At 39.6% G+C, this 21,082-nt stretch overlaps 3 protein-coding genes across 4 annotated transcripts in view; 1 reads left to right on the top strand and 2 right to left on the bottom strand.

The window, feature by feature from the left end:
• The window catches only part of LOC101485380 (ubiquitin carboxyl-terminal hydrolase 22), a 28,438-nt gene extending 17,607 nt beyond the window's left edge, over positions 1-10,831 (bottom strand). The window contains exon 1 of the mRNA XM_004559400.4: positions 10,362-10,831. Coding sequence (XP_004559457.1) covers positions 10,362-10,481 — 120 coding nt within the window. The 5' untranslated portion in view covers positions 10,482-10,831. The remainder of the gene's footprint in view (positions 1-10,361) is intronic.
• A 6,923-nt stretch (positions 10,832-17,754) lies between these two features.
• On the top strand, positions 17,755-18,560 carry med9 (mediator complex subunit 9). The gene is made up of 2 exons (XM_004559399.4): positions 17,755-17,879; positions 18,087-18,560. Exons 1-2 carry the CDS (start codon positions 17,800-17,802, stop codon positions 18,304-18,306), a joined length of 300 nt encoding a protein of 99 aa, XP_004559456.1. The 5' UTR covers positions 17,755-17,799; the 3' UTR covers positions 18,307-18,560.
• Positions 18,561-18,804: 244 nt separating this feature from the next.
• LOC101484812 (dexamethasone-induced Ras-related protein 1) lies at positions 18,805-20,179 on the bottom strand. 2 transcript variants are annotated; one of them, XM_004559398.3, is made up of 2 exons: positions 19,825-20,179; positions 18,805-19,708 (listed from the first exon to the last, which is right to left on the bottom strand). In XM_004559398.3, exons 1-2 carry the CDS (start codon positions 20,093-20,095, stop codon positions 19,185-19,187), a joined length of 795 nt encoding a protein of 264 aa, XP_004559455.1. In that variant the 5' UTR covers positions 20,096-20,179; the 3' UTR covers positions 18,805-19,184. The 2 variants fall into 2 exon arrangements, with proteins under 2 accessions (XP_004559455.1, XP_076739323.1); XM_076883208.1 differs by having other exon boundaries at positions 19,434-19,634.
• Positions 20,180-21,082: the final 903 nt, after the last annotated feature.

The raw sequence follows: 21,082 nt of genomic DNA, 5'->3' as shown, positions 1-21,082 counted from the left end.
TCTGAACCAGTAGTTATGCTGCTACAGTCTCAGATAAAGCATCTTCTCTAGCACATCCAAAGGTTTTTCAGTGGGGCTGAGGTCTGTATTCTAATGGCTAACCCATGTGTCAAAATGACTCATGCTATGTGGACCCCTCTTTCACAGGCTGAGCCCGATGAATCTTAGCATTGTCATCACAAAATAAGCTTAGGGAAGAAAAAAATTTAAATGATGGAAAAACCTGGTTATTCAATATATTCAGGTAATCAGCTGACCTATTTTCTTGTTGAACCTAGTCCTCCATTCTAATGAAAGGCTCTTTCTTACTTTAAAGTATACCTGGGAATGGGGAAAAAATAATCCTGATGATACAATGATGGTTTATTCACTGTAGCATTATCAAATGTGTAACGTGTCTTTTTCTTTTTTTTTTATTGTTTAAATGGCAAATGAATTACCTGAGTCACTTTCTTCTCCTTCTCCAACACTGATTAGTTACCTTCTATTCACCTTAATCTGGCTTAATGAATACCACCATGACTAGTTATAAAGTAGTGATGGATTGGTCAATTTAAAGAAAAAAAAAAAATCAGTTTGGACTACATACACAATAATTTATATAAAAAATATTGATATTGGGTGGCAGTGTAATGATTCTCCCACCTATAGCACATATCCAGATTTAATACTTGATACCCTCTATTTCTATCATTTCTCTTGTCAGCTACTTGCAACAGAATTTTAACAACAGAAGTTAACACAACTATTTCATATGTTAACAATAACAGAAATGCCGCTGTTAACTGTACTTGAGGCATTATGTTTTTTTAGAAGGAAAAAAAACATTTGGACTGAGACCTGAATCCCCGCAGAGATGATTTATCAGTGGGAGTGGGCAGAAATGGTCACAAATTGTGTAGGAGCCAGTGGTTGCAGGATAAAAATACCATTCCTGTGCAAAATTCTACTGTCAGAAGAGAAAAGAATTCAAAATTCACTTATCTGATTTGCAACAAAATATGCTAGTCAGGATGTGATCAATGCGGACAGTACCATGCAATGACACAGAGGTAGCCAGCAGAACTCCCAGTGCGGTCTATGTTTTGGATAAGCATTAGTAGGCATGGGCTAGATTGTGATGACATTGCAGTGGAGGGGATATTCACGGTTGCAGGCACTAAGCTCTGTTTTTATTCAAATTGGTCTGTGAGGCAGCCAGCTTTGAATGGGCAGAAGGGGCAGCACCAAAGAAAAGCTCTATGAGCTTGGTGAGCGAATAAGGAAATGAACTAATTACGTCACTTAAAACTAACATCTACAACAAACTCTAAATCTTTAAGGTCGCATGTAAAACATATAAAAGGTAAAATGGGAGACAGTAGTAGTAGAACAGATAGAGTGAAGAAGCAGTTCCGTTTTTAGAGTATAAATTAAGCCCTAAATACACCAGTAAGAAAAGCTACTCACTGTACTTAATATTAATAACATGTTTTTAACTGCCTGTCCAAACTCATCCCACCAGCAGTGATGTTAATCCCCATTTCTCCACTGCACCATAGCACCAAAAACAAGAAATCCTGCTAATGCCACGCCTTACCCTACTCCTCACCCTCCCCTACCTCAATACATCTGTATTGGGCAGAAAATCTATCCCTGTTCTCTGCCTCTTACAATAGTTCACAGGCTGTCTACTCCTCAGTGTCAGCAGTCCTGCATCTCTGTCTGCACCTGGAGCTTTTAATGTTCTATTAGATCAGCTATTGATCAGCCGCTGGCTCAGATGACTGGAACAAGTGTCGGGCAGGTAGCAAGCTCATGTTCGTGCTGCGCTAGGCTGCATCTCCCACCTGGGATGCACGCTCTTTGAGGGCGGTTAGGCTGTGCTCTGAGTGAAGGGAAATGATGCGCAAAGTTGCTGATTCATAGAAGAGCAGATTTAGAAAACCACCGATTTAAACGACTATACCTCCAATCTATTATTAGCATGGGCAAAAGAGGGCATAATGCTTTGTGGAGTCCACCGATGCTGTGTGGGGCTACTAGCAAAAAATGACTATGATGGAATAAATATGAATCCTCCAGTGCTCTAGATCTAACTTCACAAAAGTGCCATCAATACGTCACACTTACTCCAAGCATTAAGGGTAATGCATTCAGTTATTCAAACGTAGCCAGTAATGTGATGAGCTGTAACTGAGGAGGAGAGAGAATGATGACAACAATTATGATGTGGACAAAGGTCTGGCTCAACGGAGAACCTTCTTGCTGCTGTAAAGAGAGGAGCAAGGAGGGGAGGGGCAACAAAGTCAATACAGACTAGAGAGCAAAGCTATATGAGAACAGTGACTCACCATGCTGCCTAGCACTCATAAGCCCATGCATGCTTTTCAACACACACACGTACATTAACCGTAACTGACATTAAAAGTGCATACTATAAATACGCCTGAAAACACACACAGCAAACACAGACATTGTTAGACATTTGCTGTGGTACTTGGACACAAGTGTGCACATATACCGAGTCTTCTTTGACTCCATATTTAACAGGAGCAAGTCAACAAGAGACTATGGAAGGAAACTGATGGTGATGCTCCAGAACCGCACTGCTTCTGACTGACCTCATGGGGCTGTTGCCTGACACTGTCTTGGCAGAATGATGCTGTAACCCCCCACCCCCACTATTTTCACATAACAATGCCTGGCCCACAACATGCACTTTCAGTAAGCTGCCCTAGAGATACACAACATGAATCTGTACGGTTTCACGTCAGCTCATTGCATGGCCTGTTGAAAGTGATATGAATGCTGTGTAGTCTTGGCTTGAGAATGTATTCCCACCTCATACATATGAATTTTAACTTGTAGGAGACATAAGGGATTGTTAAGAGTGTGTAGTTTAGCCTCATACTGTCACATATAGTGGTATAACGACACAAAGCTAAACCCTAAGCCCCTAGTGTACAGAGTCTACTTTTCCCAGGAAAACGAAAAAGACAGACACACTAACACAGACACACACACACACACACACACACACACACACACATCCGAATAAACAGTGTATGAAGGAGAACTCCATACTGGGGATTTGTGCAGATTTTGTAGGCCTGCTGAACACGTGACAATCTACATAATGAATATGTGAAAGTAATTAAGATCACTGAATAAGGGAGTGACAGTCTGCATTCTCTATTCTTTTACTCTTTTATTTAAGACATTAAGTGATGTGGAAGAAAACAGGAAGCAGAATGCAGCAGTGAAAGATGAAATATGGTATTTAATTAGTAATACTGTATTTAGAGATCGTCTTCTGGAATATGCATATACTTGGAAACCAGCCATACTCCCTTGAAAGGTCATTGTGAATCAATGCAAAAAGCTCCATCACACAAGAGCACAAAGCCAACTTTAATTCAATTCACCTCTTAAAAACAATAATAATTTATGAACAAGTTTGTTAAGCTGCAGAGATGTTTAACTGTCCAAGCTAACAAATTGCTATATGGTTATTGCAGCTATCAGATGCCCAAAGCCTGCTCTACCAAAATAAGACAACTATTTATTTAATCAGAAATAGAAGAGCAGCTTGTTTTGAATGGCACCCTTGGACTAATCATCAAATTGCGTGTTTTTCCCTTCAGCACCAATATGCCATAACCATCACTTGCGAGAAAATCTATAAGCACCACTGAACAGAGCCACAATGGAGCTATTGCAATATAGCTTCCTTAAAAGTGATATTACAGAACAGACCCAAGTAATTGTCATCCAAGTGTCTGATGCTATTGTCTTTCTCACAAGGAGAGAGAATGTTTTGTAGACATAATGTCAATCCCAAGAAAAGCTGTCACTTCAGTGAAAGGTTTTAACTATAAGGAATGACCAAGTGTCTACAAAAAAGAGATTGATTGCCTCTTGGTTCTGGTCAGCCGCTGGAGAGTGACTGACAGCTCATTAGCCAGATGGTGGTACTAAGGGAGGGCTGGACAGCAGCCTCATTGGCTGGCTCATGCCACGAACAGCATGCTTTGTGGCAGTGATGCCTTTCCAAAGCCTGCTGGACAGTCAAATGAGAAGTGTAGTTGAAGGGAGGACAATGAAAAGAAACAGTCTGTGGGAGAGGAAGAGGGAATCAGTCAAAGGGGAATGAGACCAATGAAATTGCAAACTCATGCTCTTTTTCCACTTACACAGACTCCCATATCTGAATATTCGGGTGTAAGGATCAATGAGGCCATTGCAAAAGATAATACCACAACACAAAAGCTTTTGTTTTGTAAACACCTATTTTTTTTTTTTAATGTTCCTCTCCATTGTTTATCTAAGAGCAAACTTTCATGCAAAATCCTACCCATATGCTTAACCAACACTTTACATATGTGGCTATTATTTGTAAATTTTGTACCTACTTACTTAAAATTGCTTCCAAGTGGAAGATTGTTAACATTTGTCCTTTGGTATGTCTTACCAGAAATGAAAAAACCCAGAATAGTATAAAATGCACCTAGGGGTACAGTACAAAGAAGTTCACAGAGTATGTTACAGTTCCCTCAGGACACAGAGTATTTATGAGGCAAGACTTTCTATGACTAAAAAACTGGGAGGCAAACAGCATGTGAAAGGGGCACCACAAGGTGACACACCAGGTCCATGATTACTCTGGGAGGGGTTTACAGACCATTTGTTTAGTCTGACTCACTGAGCCATAGCCATGGTGCTTGACAGACCGAAACCCACATAAGAAGAAACCAAGGAGTGACAGAGAGCATACAGACATGGAAAAAACAGGCCTGGACAGGGGCCCAGGAACCAAAATCTGACATCACCAAAGCCACAGAGTGTTGCCTGCAAGCCAATCGGATGAGAGGAAAAAAAATAAATAAATAACTAACAGAAAAATAGACCATTTGATTATGAATTTCCCAGGATCCACAAAATCAAATTAATTCAGATAAAGATATAATTCGAAAAATAATAATTCAACCCATGTTTTATTTAATTCCAATAAATACTCAGCATAAGCCTTGAGTAACCCAACCATTTCTTTGTTCCATTTCCAAGTAGCCAGATTTTCTTCTAATTTTTAAAGTAGTTTTGAAAAACAGTTCTTCCCAAGGTTTTTCAGTCCTTATATCTGACCAGACCAAGAAATGTGATATATTTTTTTTGTGCGTTTGATTGTTAAACCACTTCATAATGACCTATGTATCAATCAAGTATAAAAAGGCACCCGACTCAAGGGATAAATCAGTGCTCTAACTACACATAACAATACAACCCTTTAAATTGTGTAAAATAGCATTTTTACACCAACAAGATGATTCCCAAAAGAAAACTTGGAAGATTTGGCATATATTGTCATGGTGTGCAATGTGTCCTTAAAAATTTAAGACGTGACAACTGAAGCTTGAAAAAAAAACGAAGTGACAGACTTAAAAACTATCCAGGGAAGATGGATAGTATTAAAAGCCATGCCCTTAACAAACGGGGGGGATCCCACAAAGACCTCACACCGGACCTGAGAGATGTATGTGGCCCTTATTTTGATCCATCTACTGTTCACTGAAGCCTCATCAGAAATGGTCTCAGTGGAAGAGTGACTGTCAGAAGCCATTCTTAAGGAAGGGAAACTGGAAGAAAAAGCTGGGGTATGCCAAACTACAAAAGAAATCGATTTTTGGTTCAGGCTGTGTGGAAAAACAGCGATGACACAAAATATTGTCCTTCAACCTATTGAGAATTGTACAAATTCTATTTTTGCTTTATATACACTATATTTCCAGGCATGTATGTAGATGTTTAAAAAAAATAGCTGGACCTAAAGAAATGAGTAGCTGCTGAAGATTTCTGTACAGTACTGCACACCAATAAAGTTAAATAAAATATGAATAATCAAAAGAGTATTTGAAACAAACTTAATAGGCTAGACTTTAGAAGAACCATGGCTTAGCAAGGTTTACAAATAAAATAAAGTCAAGGTAAAGCAGGCAGCAGCGGCGTGGGCGCAGAAGAGGAAAAAAGCGTGATAAGAAGAGACTGTAGGAATAGATCCTGGCGCTAGAAACGTATGCTGATGAGTCAAGGAGCAGGCCTGTGATGCGATGGAGGCAGATCTGACAAAGAGATCTCCTCATAGCACAGAAATCAGGCGCTCTCTGGGATGGGCCGTGCCTCGGTGATTTTGTGCATGTGTGCATGCCAACTGAAAGAAGAGGAGGGAGAGACGGGCGTCGTAATTGTGTCAAGCCTTGAAAATATATCCGTTTTCTGAAATTTCCAGCAGCATCTAGCAAATGATTTATTTCTCATCTTCTCTCATCAAAAGCAGAAAAGCACAAAGGGGGGTTTGCACTTATGGGAAAGGTAGAGGAAGGCTGGGGGGCAGGGGGTGTGGTTTCTCAGATCATATATGATTTATCAAAACTAGAAAATATAAGTTCACTACTGTCAGCTCTCTAATCATTACTCTTTAATCTAAGTAACAGCACAATCTTCAAAGTAGTTATGGTTGCAAAAATTCTGCCAACCCCACCCCACTCTGCTTTCATCCTACCCCGTTTCCACTCAACCTAGGGTAATATCTCTTGTTTAACTGTATTGCACAGACCCTCACTGTGGAGTAGTCCAGTAAATGAAATAAGAGTTCATCGTCCTGGATTAAGCAATGTCAAGATAAATAAGTATGAATAGAGGCATTACCACTCACAACCATGGCCATTCACAAACTATAAATTTTGAATACAACTGAACTAGATTAGCCTCAATCAAATGACACAAAAGCTGCTCTGACACCCTTCTGTCAAAGTCCACTTAAATGGAAATCTGGCAATTAAGAGAAATAAAATGTCAGGAAACAGCACAGAAAAGGTCCCACACGACATACCCATTTTAATCACACACAGAATTTAAAGCACACTAGCTTAGCATATCAAAAACAGAAGGGATTTGAAAGACAGAAGGGAAAGCAAACCAAAACAATGGTCTTTCCTTTCCAATCCTTTCGCTACCCAGTATGGCTAAAGAAGATCTTTCCACTAACCAGCATCTAGGTTCTTGTTCAAGGCTAAATACAATGAACCACAGACTTATTCATCTGGAATAAATCCACCCCGAAGACAAACAACACTGCATACTTGTTTATTCTTGCCATTTCATTTCACGGGGCATCTTCAAAACGCCCCTTTATTTGTATTTAATTGTTTTCTCAATGGACCGTTTGTGTCCCAATTACGAAATGATTTAGAGGCCATTTGTGATTGTGCAGAGAAGACAGTTGCTACATTTTTAGAACAAAATGACACCAGGCTTCAGGCGTGACAGAGTCTACAAAAAATAACAACATTAAACGTGGAGTTTATGGTTAATATTTCAACTGTGTGTCAGTAGCAGATTGCAGAACATTACACAGCAGATAAGAGTACTTGTCATTCCAGCTGAATGAGGAATTTGCTCTAGAACCATAATGCAAAAAATAAATAATCCTAAGGTCCTCAAAATGAAACACACAGAATCCCAGGCCACACTGGGTCACCACATCTCTCCTGCAGTGTCCTATTCCTGATGTTCAATCTACCGGGTTTTACCAGTGAAGGGTTGTACATTCAGAACAGGCGACAGCGTAAATGCATCACCTGGGAATTGATATTGGCTTAAGGTAGGAAGAGTGACAGCTTACAGGAAGGCTGCTGAGGACAGTCCCTTCTAAAAGAAGATGGGAAAAATGCAATACAAGATTACAAGATTATAAGGCACTTCTAAAACCAAAACCACACTCTCATCTTTCTAGAAGGTGTCTCTTAATTTACAGGGCTTCCCACCAGTGTAAGATGAATATGCAAAAGGAACTGCACAGATAAGCTTTTATCTAGTCAATGAATATGACATTCACAACATCCATCAGTGTCAGTGTCATCTAATCAAACCATTTTGATGCAATAAGTATTCAACATAAAGTCATACTGGTATCTAATGATCTTAAGAACAAACACAAAGTGGTCTCAACTTTACTTTTGTACCAATGAACCAGCACAGTAGTGCTCTGCATGTTACATTCGTTAGAAGCTAAACAGGCTCAGTGACAAGTTGTAAGGCACAAATATATCAACTAAGTAAAATGCAGAAACTTTAACTTCTCTTTTCTACCTGCTTTCAGCCGTCCGTATGTAAACATACTATTTCAATATAATAAATAGTCATATGCTCGATGAAGGAAATATAACAAGGTATAGCAAGCAAGAAACATGGAAAAAGCCTGCATGACTCTAAGGCTACAGGCGTATTGTGATAATTTGACATGATAGAGAATCTAGGGGGATACATTATAATGAAAAACTGAACTGATAAAGCACATGGAAATGTGGAGCACAGAGCATGAATTAAAATGCAATCCAGTCTGGAACTGAAAATGTTAAACTGTACAGAAACCTGCTTGTCACTACTTTCAATGCAAAACCGTCATCTATCCTTGAGCACTTAACATCTAGCAGGATTGGGCCTGGATGACTGTTATTTATGCAGCATACTACCAAGCACAGATGGCGCAGGATTGATGGAAAAAAATAGGAAAAGAAACATCACTATACCTCTGATAAACTGCTGTTGTGTTTGTCTCAACATTGCAGACACATGGAAAGATTTATTAGACGTACTTTTTATGTGAAAAGCGGAGCTTGCTGCTGATTCAGAGACTCTGGAAGATATTATCTTGCAAAAAAGATGGTTGTGTGGAGCTGACAGGAATGTTGCTGAGACAGAGAGCGCTGCAAAACAGATACGGAAAGATTCCTCCCAAATGTATAGGACAAACCAGATTAGCCACCACTAAACACAACAACAGGAGTTTAGCCATAACTCTGTACATCACTGAGAAGTGAGCAACACCTATGACAAGTCATACTTTTACGACGGACTTGAGCTGCTGTTGAGCGCTTTCTTGTCTGTAGTGTGCCAAAGAAACCAAACAGGTTTTTAAAATAAATTGTAGCAGTGCCCCCCATTATACCGTCATGTATACATTTTCAGATGCTCTCTCACAGTTTTGCTTTATAATTCTGTCGTCTTGGGTGGGTGAAAAAAGAATTAAGACAGACAGGGTGAGCGCTGTGCTCAAGTTAAAGCATGTCATTTCAACACTGTATAAGCAAAAAAGGGTTACTGGCCATTTAGCACTATTTGCTCTAACATACCCGCAATGTAACTGAGCCATGCTTTTGGCTGTTCTACTCATGGTCCACCCTCCCCAACAGGCAATATTTCTGGCTGTAACAGTGCATCACAAACGATAAAAGGATGGGGCCGATGCCTCCTGCTACACTGGTTTACATCCAATATTATGTCCACTAAATGAAGGAGGCACTGAAGCGGGTGGGTGAGCGGGAGGAAAGCAAGCAAGCCAGCTCTTATTCATCTGAACTACCTGCATTATGTCAGTGAAGATGAGGAGAGGGGGGAAAGCATCAACTCACCAGCTCTGCCCATCCTGCATCACTGTGAAGTACCTATTTTATCACAACGGCATAAATATGCATTACAACATGCAGGTGAAGCATAGATGGCTTATAAGCAAGCAACAATCAAACTGTTGCTAATGCAAGGTGAAAACAAAGCCAAGCTAGACAATGTGAAAACAGTGGCTCAAAAAAACAAGAGGAAAGAAAAAGAAGAAAGAAAAGGAGTGAAAGGGTGGGAATATAACAGAAACTGCAGCACGGTCCAGTGATGACATCAGTGTAGAGAGATACTCGTAGCTGTGTAGGCCAAGCAGGTGTGGGATGAGCCCAAAAAGAAACTGGGAATAAAGCAATCAGCGGAAGCCCCTGAAAGCGACATGGCCAGGGTAGAGAAGAGAGCAAAATAAAAAAAAAAAAAGAAACACGCACACAAAAAAACAATGACCTAGTAAGCCCAACAGAAACCCGCTAATAACGTAAGGACTCTGTGTGTTCGTGCGAAGACACAATAGGTCCCAATTGGTGTGGTTACTGTTAACCCGTGACCACAACTCCAAAAAAAGGAAAGAAAAAAATCCAAGTTTAGACATCCAGCAAAACGCTCAGCTAATAGCAGATTTTCTCGAATTAACAGTGTTTCACTTATTAAAGACAATTTCAGTGTTTTAGTTAATTCTGCTAAGGATCCTACAGTATCCGCAGTTCACCAGGCAGAGTCCTGCTAGCTAAGTTACCGGTGGCTAACCATAGTACTGGCAACATTTGCTGCTGCAAGAGTACTTTCATTAAGATTTTGTGATTGTGCTTCGTGTGGGACACCATTTGCACTCCAGTTCTTTGTCTGTCTGTGCCACATTAAAAATTATTTCACTTCTGTTTGTGAGGCTAGCGTTGCAGTTCCTGTGTTTTTTGTTTTTTTGTTTTTACCTTGCGTCTCCTGGTCTCAGCAGTACCACTCCAAACAAAGCATTGGTATATGACTCGAAGATTTTGTTTCCAATTATCCACCTTATAACCGTTCACATGGGAGCACCCGGCCGGACTCATGACAGACAAAACATTCAGTATGGGTTTTTAGGTGACAATGAAAAGTCTCCTGGATTATTCACTTAGCTAGGCTAGCTAGCACGAATTGTCTGTCCAGAAATGGTTTCCGTTTGGAAATGGGACAATCGATGTAGTATCCAAAATGCTCCTCGGGCATCTGACAAACACGGTCTTTGATTAACTAGGTCTAAATCTTTTCATGTAGTCATCAAACAGAATTATCACTTCACTAAAATTCTGTTCCCCTTGCTGTTTTGACAGTTGGCTTTTCGTTTAGCTCCACTTCCACTCTCACGATTAGTTAGCTTTCTTTCTCTAGTTAGCCTGCTAACACTCAACTACAGCTTCACAATGCCCGCCCAGCCTGCGCTATGATTTGCCACAAAAAAATTACGTCACTACGTTCGTGTTGGAACTCGAATGGTGTGCTTGTTTTACAACCTAGAGTGTCCCGTAACCATTGACTTCGTCGATGACACAGGCTTGAGACAAACGCCTCCTGTCCCGGATAACGTGGAGTATATAACTGAACCAAATTTTACAAGAACGTTATTCTGAATGGTTCACGCTACATCCATGAGTGGAAGGGTTTGTTGCTTCTGAAATAAGCAATATTAAAAAAGAAAAACCTATTTGTTGCTGTCCTGTATCATGTCCGCCTCGGTTAGAGGATGTTCTATTGAGGCGATGCCTCTTTCTTACATAGTCACTCTTTATTCATGTAAAAGTTTCAGTTTATGATTGCAGTGCAGTTGAGTGTGTGATATAATAGCAATAGTGTAAAGTGGATTTTTGTTTATTTGAACATGTGCAAAAATCTCCAGCACATATTTGAAGGTGCAGTCCTATTAAACGTGTAACCCCTTTAAATTAAACAATTGAAGCCTACCACCTAGTGGATAAATTGTGCATGGGCATAAAGGATGCAAGGAAATTTGAAAATGTTTATGCCGAAATGACTGACATGAAAGTAAGACAGTTAGGGAATAATTACCCCTGGCTGAGGGCTCAAAAATGCAATGCTAATCTTTAAATATAACTATATGGTACACTGTATGTCAGCATTTAAAGCCTTGACAAACTCCATATGGAAGACCTAAGATTTTTTATAAGCTTTGTATGGAAGCCAACCAACAGGATCCAGTGGTCTTGTTGACAGCATCCTGGTCACCCACGATCACCAAAGGCAACAGAGGACCTTCAAAAGCGTTGGTAATACCTAATAGTCACAGCATTAAGGAGGTGGCTTAGTGGATAGTGACTTATAATGTTCTCATACTCGTGCTGTGTTTAGGAAAGGTGGTGGAGAAAGTTGTAAATGAGTGTATCTGCACCTGAGATGACGGCAACCAAGATCAAGCAGCTGGTCTCAGTACAGCCCTACTCTATCACACTAATTACTACCTTTATACATTATGAACCCAAGGCTGTGTTCCGAAAGCCTGTGTATGATTTGCATGATTTATTTTTTAATATTTATGAGAGGGTTGAAAAAGAACAGAAAATGTTTTTGTTTGTTTGTTTTGATTCATAAAGTGCTACTTTCTTACATTTTTCACTTGGGGGCAGTGTTAGCTAATTTTGCGCAACAAAGCCCACAATTCTGGATTTTATATACTGATTTCTAACTATGAATTCATTCCCACATTTAATATCTCTTCTTTTTAATACAGCCCATTTTGGAGAAGTCTGTGCAAGCCTCAAGCTTGTCATTGCTCTGCATCCCCTGTTGCTTATAACATCTCTTTTTTCCCCAGTATCATTAAATTAAAACAGACTTTGAAGTCTGATCATAAGCACACAGAAAAGGAAAAGGTGTTGTATCAGCATTATTACCCACCAGATGTTTTGCTTGACACCAAACAAAGGCTGTATTACACTATTTGGGATTTCCTGAGGAATATTTTTAATTCCAGTTATACAGTAAAATGCACTGCTATTCCAGTAGTGGTCATTCCACAGGAGTGGAATTGTTTTTCATGAATAAAATGGTACTGTATGGTTCCAAAAAATCTACACTGAAAGGTTTATGATGCTTTTGTGAGCTTTACGTTGTGGGCATGTCATGATGGTGGACTCTCTGCATGTAGAAACAAATTAAATATGAACTCTTCTTGAAATTGCACCTACTTCCCTGAAGACATTTTCCGAAACGTTAATGTTTTCTGAATGCATGTTATTAATCATTTATTAGTTAAAAGAAATACATAATATTAAGGTGAGCACCATTGGGCCTGAGACTGTCCTTTTCAATCACGAATAGTAGCTTTTCAGTATGCAGCAGTGAACCTGACACAGCATGCCTGTTTTAAGTTTCAGTAACCTGCTGTCTTGAAGACATAACAGTTCAGATGATGCTGTTTATCCTCAACCAAACGGAGAAAAATATGTTACTGTCCAATATTGAGACAGGCCTCGGGCACATTGTACTATTCATATTTACGACATTCATCAATCTTACCAGTTTCTTACCAGTTACCTATCTGTCATTTGGACTTTTTATTTTTTTTTCTTTCAAATGCAGACATGCACAAATTCCCTTCTTATCTTGAAAACAGTCAAAACCTTTTTCCTGCAGTGCCCAATTTATTTCATTTAACAGGCAGAAAATATACTGTTTGTTCAAACCTTGCCTGAGTCCTCAGCAGCAATGACTCCATCTGTAATTCAATTATGGAAATCAAAGAGGCCTGTTAAAAAAAACCCAAAGCTTCGTGGAACCGAGCTTCAGATTTCTTGGAAATAAGAGACGATGAGCATGAACGTACTCTGGTTATAATCAGGATGTTGAACAGTAAAATGTCAAATGAAGTGCAGGAATCAATTAATAGCTGCACCAGCTTATTATGTTCTCCTGTTTTGGATAGACCAATAACTAAGAACAGACAGAGTGCAAATGTGCATTTCATGTTACATGCCACAGAGGCTGACTAGTACAACTGAATCCTGACCCCTGATCTATCTCATGCACATATCCTCAAGTATCCATGGCAGTGAAGTAGTGTTTATTAAATTAAATGCAAATTTGGATTGGATTATGACCAGCAGCTGACCGGCTAGCTCTTTGGTGCACATAAAGACACTTTGTGAAAGCATCTTTCCTAGAAACTTTTATGAAACCAGGATTCACATGATGGGAACAAATCTCTTGTCAAATAAAACTTTCACTTTGCCCTAAATCTAAATAACAAGAAAGGTTCATTTTATTGGGAAACGATTTGTTTTAATGATGCACAGCTTCAGTGACTGTGTCTTTCATATAGAGATGCATGCTAAGATTAGACCACAGATTAGCAGACAGGACATCTGCATCCTGTCAGAGATGCTGGGAGGTGACACATCTGTTGGAAACTGTCAACTGCCCATTCACGTCATTACAGAGACTGAGTGGGGAAAGGCAAGCCACTCTGGGACTCCTATATATGGGTTCAACTGGAAGTGTCCTAAAGTCACCCAGGCTTAAAAGATATCTATAAATCCCTTGTTAGCTATAAGTTACAAGTTTAGTCTGGGCTCCACACGAGATATGTTCCAGGGCAAAGTTTTACTGCTGGAGTTCTTACATAGAAATCTATATTGAGAGCTAGAAAATAAATAAATCACATTTTGTTATGAAGTATGATGAAATGATTACTTCTCAAGAAATTTTAAGTAAGAAATCAAATAGGAGCTTTGTGTAAAAAAAAAAAAAGCAAACAACCAAACAGAAAACAAAACAGAAGAACTACTTAGAAGAGTTTTTTCTGTTGAATAGCTAACCATAAATATGTAAATGCATACTCCATTTTAATAAACATTACTGGGAAGGATATACACTGTAAATAGTGTATATCCTTCCCAGTAATGTTTATTAAAGGAAGGCTGAGGTTGATATTTACAACTGTCCTCTGTGAAATTCACAGAGGACAGTTGTAAATATCAACCTCAGCCTTCCTCACATCTGAAAATTGACTTCTCCCTTCTTCTACCTATTGCTGTTGAGATGAACTAGATGTGAGAACTGTGATCTTTGAGAACTATGAAGGATCATGCAAGTGTGAATAGATCTATGAGCTGAAAGTGATGTTTAGAGCTTACAGAACACATGTGACTGCATCTACAAATCACTATTCCTTCACGACTACCTGTGATGTTTAATAAAACCTCACTACCTCTGCAGGCATTCAGTCACTTTACTTGAAAGTAGAGCCACTGACATTTTCACTAAATATTATATAAGCATAAGCAGCACGCCCCAGCACTGTTGACTAGTATGTGCTGTTGGCAGCAAGTAAGTCCTGGATTTGAATCCACTGGCTGGCTGGAGCCTTTCTGTGTGCAGTTTGCACATTTTCCCTGCGTCAGCATGGGTTTTCTGGCCTGACCCCACAGTCCATGGGGTTACATTAATGGTGATTTTAAATTTGCCACATTGGTTATCGTTCTGTTTGCCCTGCAGTAGAGTGTGACCTATTCAGGGAGTACTCCACAGTTTACCTTTTGGCAGCTTGGATAGGCTCCAGTCTTAAACTGGATAAATAGAAGAAAACGGACTAGAGTAGATGGATTACAGAAGCCATTAAAAAAATAATTAACATGGATTTTCCTTAAGTCTATCAACATTTTTCTACTTTCAGTTGCATCACAAGGTGTTGACAACAGGTATTTGATTTTGCAGTTTTATGCTAGAACATGCTTCGTTAACACAGCAAGTGTAAGTAGATGTGTTAATTATCATGCTCTGCAGTCATTGTATATATGGAACAACTAATTTAAAGAACCGTAATGAAAGCAGGCCACTTACAATAAAACAAAATATAAGTCATAATTAAAATGTTACATTTCTAAATGCTTTTCATATACTTTTAACTTCATGTTATCACTGTCACTGCTTTCGCCGAATGAATAGTCACTTGAGTATCAAGAACAGGACTAAAGATGTCACTAATGTTCACGAAGCCTAAAAACCAGACCACACCACAAATAAAAAATGTTCAGTCAAATAAAAGTCAATGAACTAAATTCCTGTGTTCATATAATAATGGGATATTTATTCTCTCTACTGTGCGTGTTAGCCATTGGGATATTTTCATACCTTTCTAATAATGCTGGGTCACAAAATGACCCACTTTTTAAAATGTATTAATATAAGGTGTCAGAGCTTTCCCTGACCCAAATGGTAAAACACTTAGGGAACATAATGCCCAACAAACTCAATCTAGGTCACCTGTACTAACTCATGTAAGTTTGAGCAGTATGTAACACTCTGTCATACTGGAAATTAGTGTGAGGACTGAGCTTCTGGTAGGATCTTCAATGATGCCACACACTGTGAGGTATGAGAGAAAATGTTTCCTGCTGACCTATATTTTTTCATGGCTATTTGTTTTCATCAAAGCTTAATTTCAGCAGCTGCTCCCTTCCTCTTCCCATACCTGGCACACTCATTACCCACACGTAGCAAACACCATAAGGAAGCATTCTCATTAGTCACTGCAGCAATGAGACCACCTCTGTGACACAGCCAATGAATATTTAAGATCATCTTTACTGAGATTTAACTTCACATTTAATGAGGCCAACATAGAGACCTGCTGGTGACTGATCTCCCAGGAATATGGGTCAATGTAAGGGAAGACAAGACAGATTAGTTTTATATTTGCACAGTTATGACAATACTGTGATTTGTTCCTGAGAATTCATTTAAAAAAGGTATTGATTCCATCCTGTTTTCTAGGTTTATCGTATGCCACTATTCTGCATTAATCTCTATAAGTTGAATATAATATATAAATATAGTCGGATACATTGTAGTCCATTAGATTATATTTGTGCATGTCAAAGTTTATATGGGTTGCCATGCTTCACTCAACATGCATGACATGTGTTACACTTGTAGGGATAGTAGATTGCATTTACTGCCGAAATAGATGTTTCAGGTTGCTAGGTATTGGGATGTGAAGCAAATTTTCCCACTCATTGCAGGTCAGCTTTGTTTGCTCGGGGTATTAATGGATTATCTGGGCTTATTTAAGGGCCAATGTGTGCTGCCGTGGGTTTCATTCAAAATAAAAAACACCTGGGGAAAGTTATTAGCATAAACAGTAGGAAAAAAATAGGTTTCATTGGTTTCTCTTAAAATACAGTTAGCTTTAGGCTAACCACCACTTTAACACCTTAGACTCAAGATGAGAAGACAGCAACTTTGTTTCCTTGATGCTGTGTAATGAATTCAATGATGACACTTTAAAGTAAATGATGTTGACATCATTTCTCCCTCAGCTTTTTTCAGCCTATATTGCTTAAGGTCATAATTCCCTTTTGCATTTTCATAGTTCATTGGGTGCTCAAGAGAGAACCCAAGGCAGCAAAAGGAATTACATAATTTTAATTGTGCCTTTTTATTTTTTTATTTATTTCAAACATTTTAGCAATGAATGAAAAACTAATCTCCTCTATTTCAGTGTGATTCACTTTACCTGTATAGTCTGCATGTCCATTCATTCATTCATTGCTCTTTTTCTTGTTTTTTGTTTTGTTTTGTTAGACTTATTTATTTTTTACTTTATTTTCATGAGTTTTTACACTCAACCTGGACTTGTATAGCAAAAACACAAAAATACATTCTGTAAATAATGTATGTGTGTCTGTTTGTTTATGAACTTTACTGCAGGTCAAGAATGTAAAACTTATTTGACATTGTGGCCCACATACAGCTCACTTTTATCTTAAGTGGGTTGAGCCTTTCTGCCAGTGAATTAAATTTTAACTGCACATTTAATCACAGCGGTATCTTAATATTAGAAAAAGGAGAGCGACTTCAACGGTTTTTCCACATGATAAAGAAATGCTGCTGTAGTAAATGAAAGAAATGTATCAGCAGAATTGTTTGGGCTTAAATTATAAGAAAAAAAATGTGTAAAATTACAGAGAAAGTTGCCCAGACTGGCCTGTAATTATCTAATTATGAATTACCACTCACTATTTATTTATTCTGGTGGGGATGGGAGGGGGGCATGCAAAACATTTTAAAAATTCATTTAAAAGTCAAAAAAATTGTGCACTCTTTCACACATAGCATCCAGTGGGCCGGACTGCAGTCTTTGCCAGCCGGTTCTGCCCCGCGGGGCTTATGTTTTACACCCCTGCTCCAGGTAACTGAAGAAAATACGTACAGCACACAGTGCGTATCCACGCAATTACAAAGTATAGCACTATATCTCGAAAAGGTCGAATGAATAGAAATAAATATTTCTATTAGTTTTTTACAATTCGAATGTAGTGATGTCATCAGCTTTGTGGCTGACGTAAACAATCTGCGCCGGGAAGCTGAAGAGAGATGGCGACAGCTCAGGCGAAGCTCGACAAAGAGAGCGATGACTGCTCTCTGCTGCCTTTAGTTCATGATATTATTAAATGGTAAGAGTATTTATTGGTTCGTGTGTTGTCACATTGTGTGCTGTATGCACGGGACAACACTTGCTTGTCTCAGTCGCTTGGTGGAGTTGCTATGTTGTTTGCTGTGTTAGCTGAAGCTAATGCCGATAGCTACAAATGTTACGTTAAGTGTCTGCAATAACAAAGCAGACGGATGACGCACTCTTCTTTTCCCCCATTTGCTTAAAGCATGGACAAAGACAACCAGGATGTCCTCCAAGAACTTGGTAAACTAAAGGCAAAGATCCAGGAGGCTCGAGAGCAGATCTCCAACATGCCGGGGATAGACAGCAGTCCGCTGGAGCAGCAGCAGCAGCTGGCCACGTTGCGGGAACAGGTTCGCACCAAGAACCAGCTGCTGCAGAAATATAAAAGTCTGTGCATGTTTGACGTGCCAAAAGCATCGTGAGACTAAAAGACTTGGTATGCACGCAGTATAGAGGAAGTAAATGGAGGTGGCGTGATTCAGGAACACCGGATGGACATTGAAATAATAACCGTCTTTTCTTTAATTGTGTCGGACTGCAACATGTTTTGAACTTGTCTTTGTTTTGTGTTACCACAGCGCAAATTTGTTTATATGATATTTGTATTAAATTGGGATTTTTCGCTTTTTTGAGTCCCATGATATTGATACGTTGTAATAAATTGTATTTTGTATAAGCTTCGTCCTTTAAGGTTATTCGGAATACATAAAACAGACTATGAACCACGGCGAGCTTCTTAATAAGGGCTTCTTGCAGTTTTAATCTGCATGTGAATGACGTGTCAGGATGACGCAACAAGTGCATTTTAACAGATGGACAACATTTTTCTAGTTAAGGGAAACGGAGATCTGTGAAGAGTGTGAAGCTTTGTTTTTAATGCAACTTCTTGGAGATTTGCTTGAAATGAAAAAGAAGGGGAAGGCAGACTATAAAAGTAACAAGTTTTATTTTCTTATGCAAAAGTCTGGATAGACAATAAATACACATTTAGCATTAAATTTGATCATAATGGAACAATCAAGTTTCACCATGGTTGAAAAAGTACAGTGAAGTGTAAACATGTTTCTTCTTTCCTCAAATGCTGCTCTTAGAAAGTTAAAATAGAGACAGATTTACAGCATTTTCAGAGCATCTACTGCACTACACAGAGATTTATGAGCCGAGCTAGTTCACAAGTCTCAGCCCAGGCTGCACCACTGTGTCAGTTTATGGGCTTACATATTCCTTGTCAGTAAACTGGCTATCCACCACGGCTCCTAACCCTCACAGAAAAGTCTTTCACAAACTGGCAAATGAACTGTCAGCATATGATGCAGCCTTTCTCTTTGGCTTGGCTGCCGCCTACAGCTTTCTCCTTTATGTACATCAAGTCACTGTGCACGCTTGGTCTCCGTGCAAACGGCGCCACTATTCCATATGCGTTCCCGTCCTTGCACTTCTTGTTTTTGAACGACTTCCTGTGGAGAACCTCGCAGTACTGGAGGGAAACTTTGCAGTGTCGGTCGGGGCTCATTTCGTTTGGCAGCTTGGCCATGGTGAAGAGAGTCTGAAACATTTGGTCTACGTTGGTGTTTTTCTTTGCTGAGATTTCAAAGTATGCGCAATGTTCGTCCCCGCCAACCAGCTGCTCAATCTCGTCGTCTTGCACCTCACGGTAAAAGTCCCTGTCACACTTGTTGCCGCAGATGACCAGCGGGACGTCCACGTTCTCCTTGGTTTTGTTTCGCAGGCAGGACTTGGTCTCGTATATCTGGCGCTTCAGGCGCTGCACCTCTTGGAAGGAGTCTCGGTTATCGAGACTGAAAACCAAGATGAACACATCACCTGGAAATACAAGAGAAGGTATATTTGAATATCAAATAAAATTATAATAACAATATTTGACTGTAATTAATTAAATGCATGGTCAAAGCTTCATGTGTCTGCAAAACTCAACTCACCAGTAAGGATTGAAAGCCTCCTCATTGCTGGGAAGGGATGGTTCCCAGATGTGTCCAGAATGTCCAGCTGGTAAACGTCTCCCTTGATACTGTAGAATTTCCTGTGAAAGTCCTCGATAGTAGGCGTGTACTGGTCATCAAACCTCTCGTTGAGAAACCGAGAAATTATGGCTGTCTTCCCAACTTTTGTGGAGCCCAGAATCACCATCCGATGGCAATTCTTGGCCGGGATGTCGAACTCGTTTTCGGGCGGTGACATTTTCTTAATCATGATTGCAGCAGATGCACCCGTTGGCAAATGGTGCTCTGTCAAAGCGATCGTTCAAAAATCCTGTCAGTGATGTGAGGGCTCTAACCTCGCTCTCTGTCTGAAGCCAGAGGAGAGCAGGCTGAGAATTTATGGAGAAGGCTTGCCGCGCCTCCAGTGCGTCATGCGTCACCCTACAGCTCTCAGAGCTGGAGCAAGACCTGGAATTGGTACTGTTTTTGTGCGTCAGCCCTTTCTACCGCTCATCAAAAGAAAACACGAGTTTGTTTTCAGATATAATGCTTAACTGTTTCAAAGTCTCGCCATCAAATATTCCTAATTTCACACATTTCGTTTACTTTTTTCTTCACATTGTTTATACAAATCTAGAAAAGGCAATCAAATTATTCACACATTTATTCACAGTGTGTGCATTATAATGAGGCATGGGACTGCAATAACATTACTGCCTTTAACCCTCTCAAGGCAGGCGTTGCCGATTTGCAACAGTTAAAAACTAACAACCTGATTACCCCACATACATATTTTATGAGGTTTTTTTACTCAGAAGTACCACTGCAGGACTTGGTTGTGCATTAGCAACAAAAAATTTAATTTGAGCCTGAGAGGGTTAAAGCATTAACCTCATATGAGTATTCAACCACACAGTCCAAGCTCGGGCAGTTCAGACATAAGTCAAATTTCTTGTAAACAAAAGCTTTATTTGTTCTCTTTTACCACTGGCGAGTAAACAGACTGTACATCAGCAGAAAACAGATGGAACAAGGTTAGGGAAACTGAGAGGGGCGCAGTGATACACGCTTATGTCAAAGGGGTGACTAAAATGTTTGTTGTTGTCTTTTTTTTTGGGGGGGGGGGGGGGGGGGGGGGTGATTTTAGTCAGTATATTCCTCCGCATGAACCACCTTGTGTGTCAGCCTGTTTAGAAGATGATTACGTGTTTATTTGTGTTGCTAAATATCTTTAGGTCGTGAGATCATCACAAATGCA

Source organism: Maylandia zebra, linkage group LG4 (genome assembly GCF_041146795.1).
Source record: "Maylandia zebra isolate NMK-2024a linkage group LG4, Mzebra_GT3a, whole genome shotgun sequence".
In the NCBI taxonomy this organism is placed as follows: Eukaryota; Metazoa; Chordata; class Actinopteri; order Cichliformes; family Cichlidae; genus Maylandia; species Maylandia zebra.
This window is presented reverse-complemented; position numbering and strand designations above follow the sequence as displayed.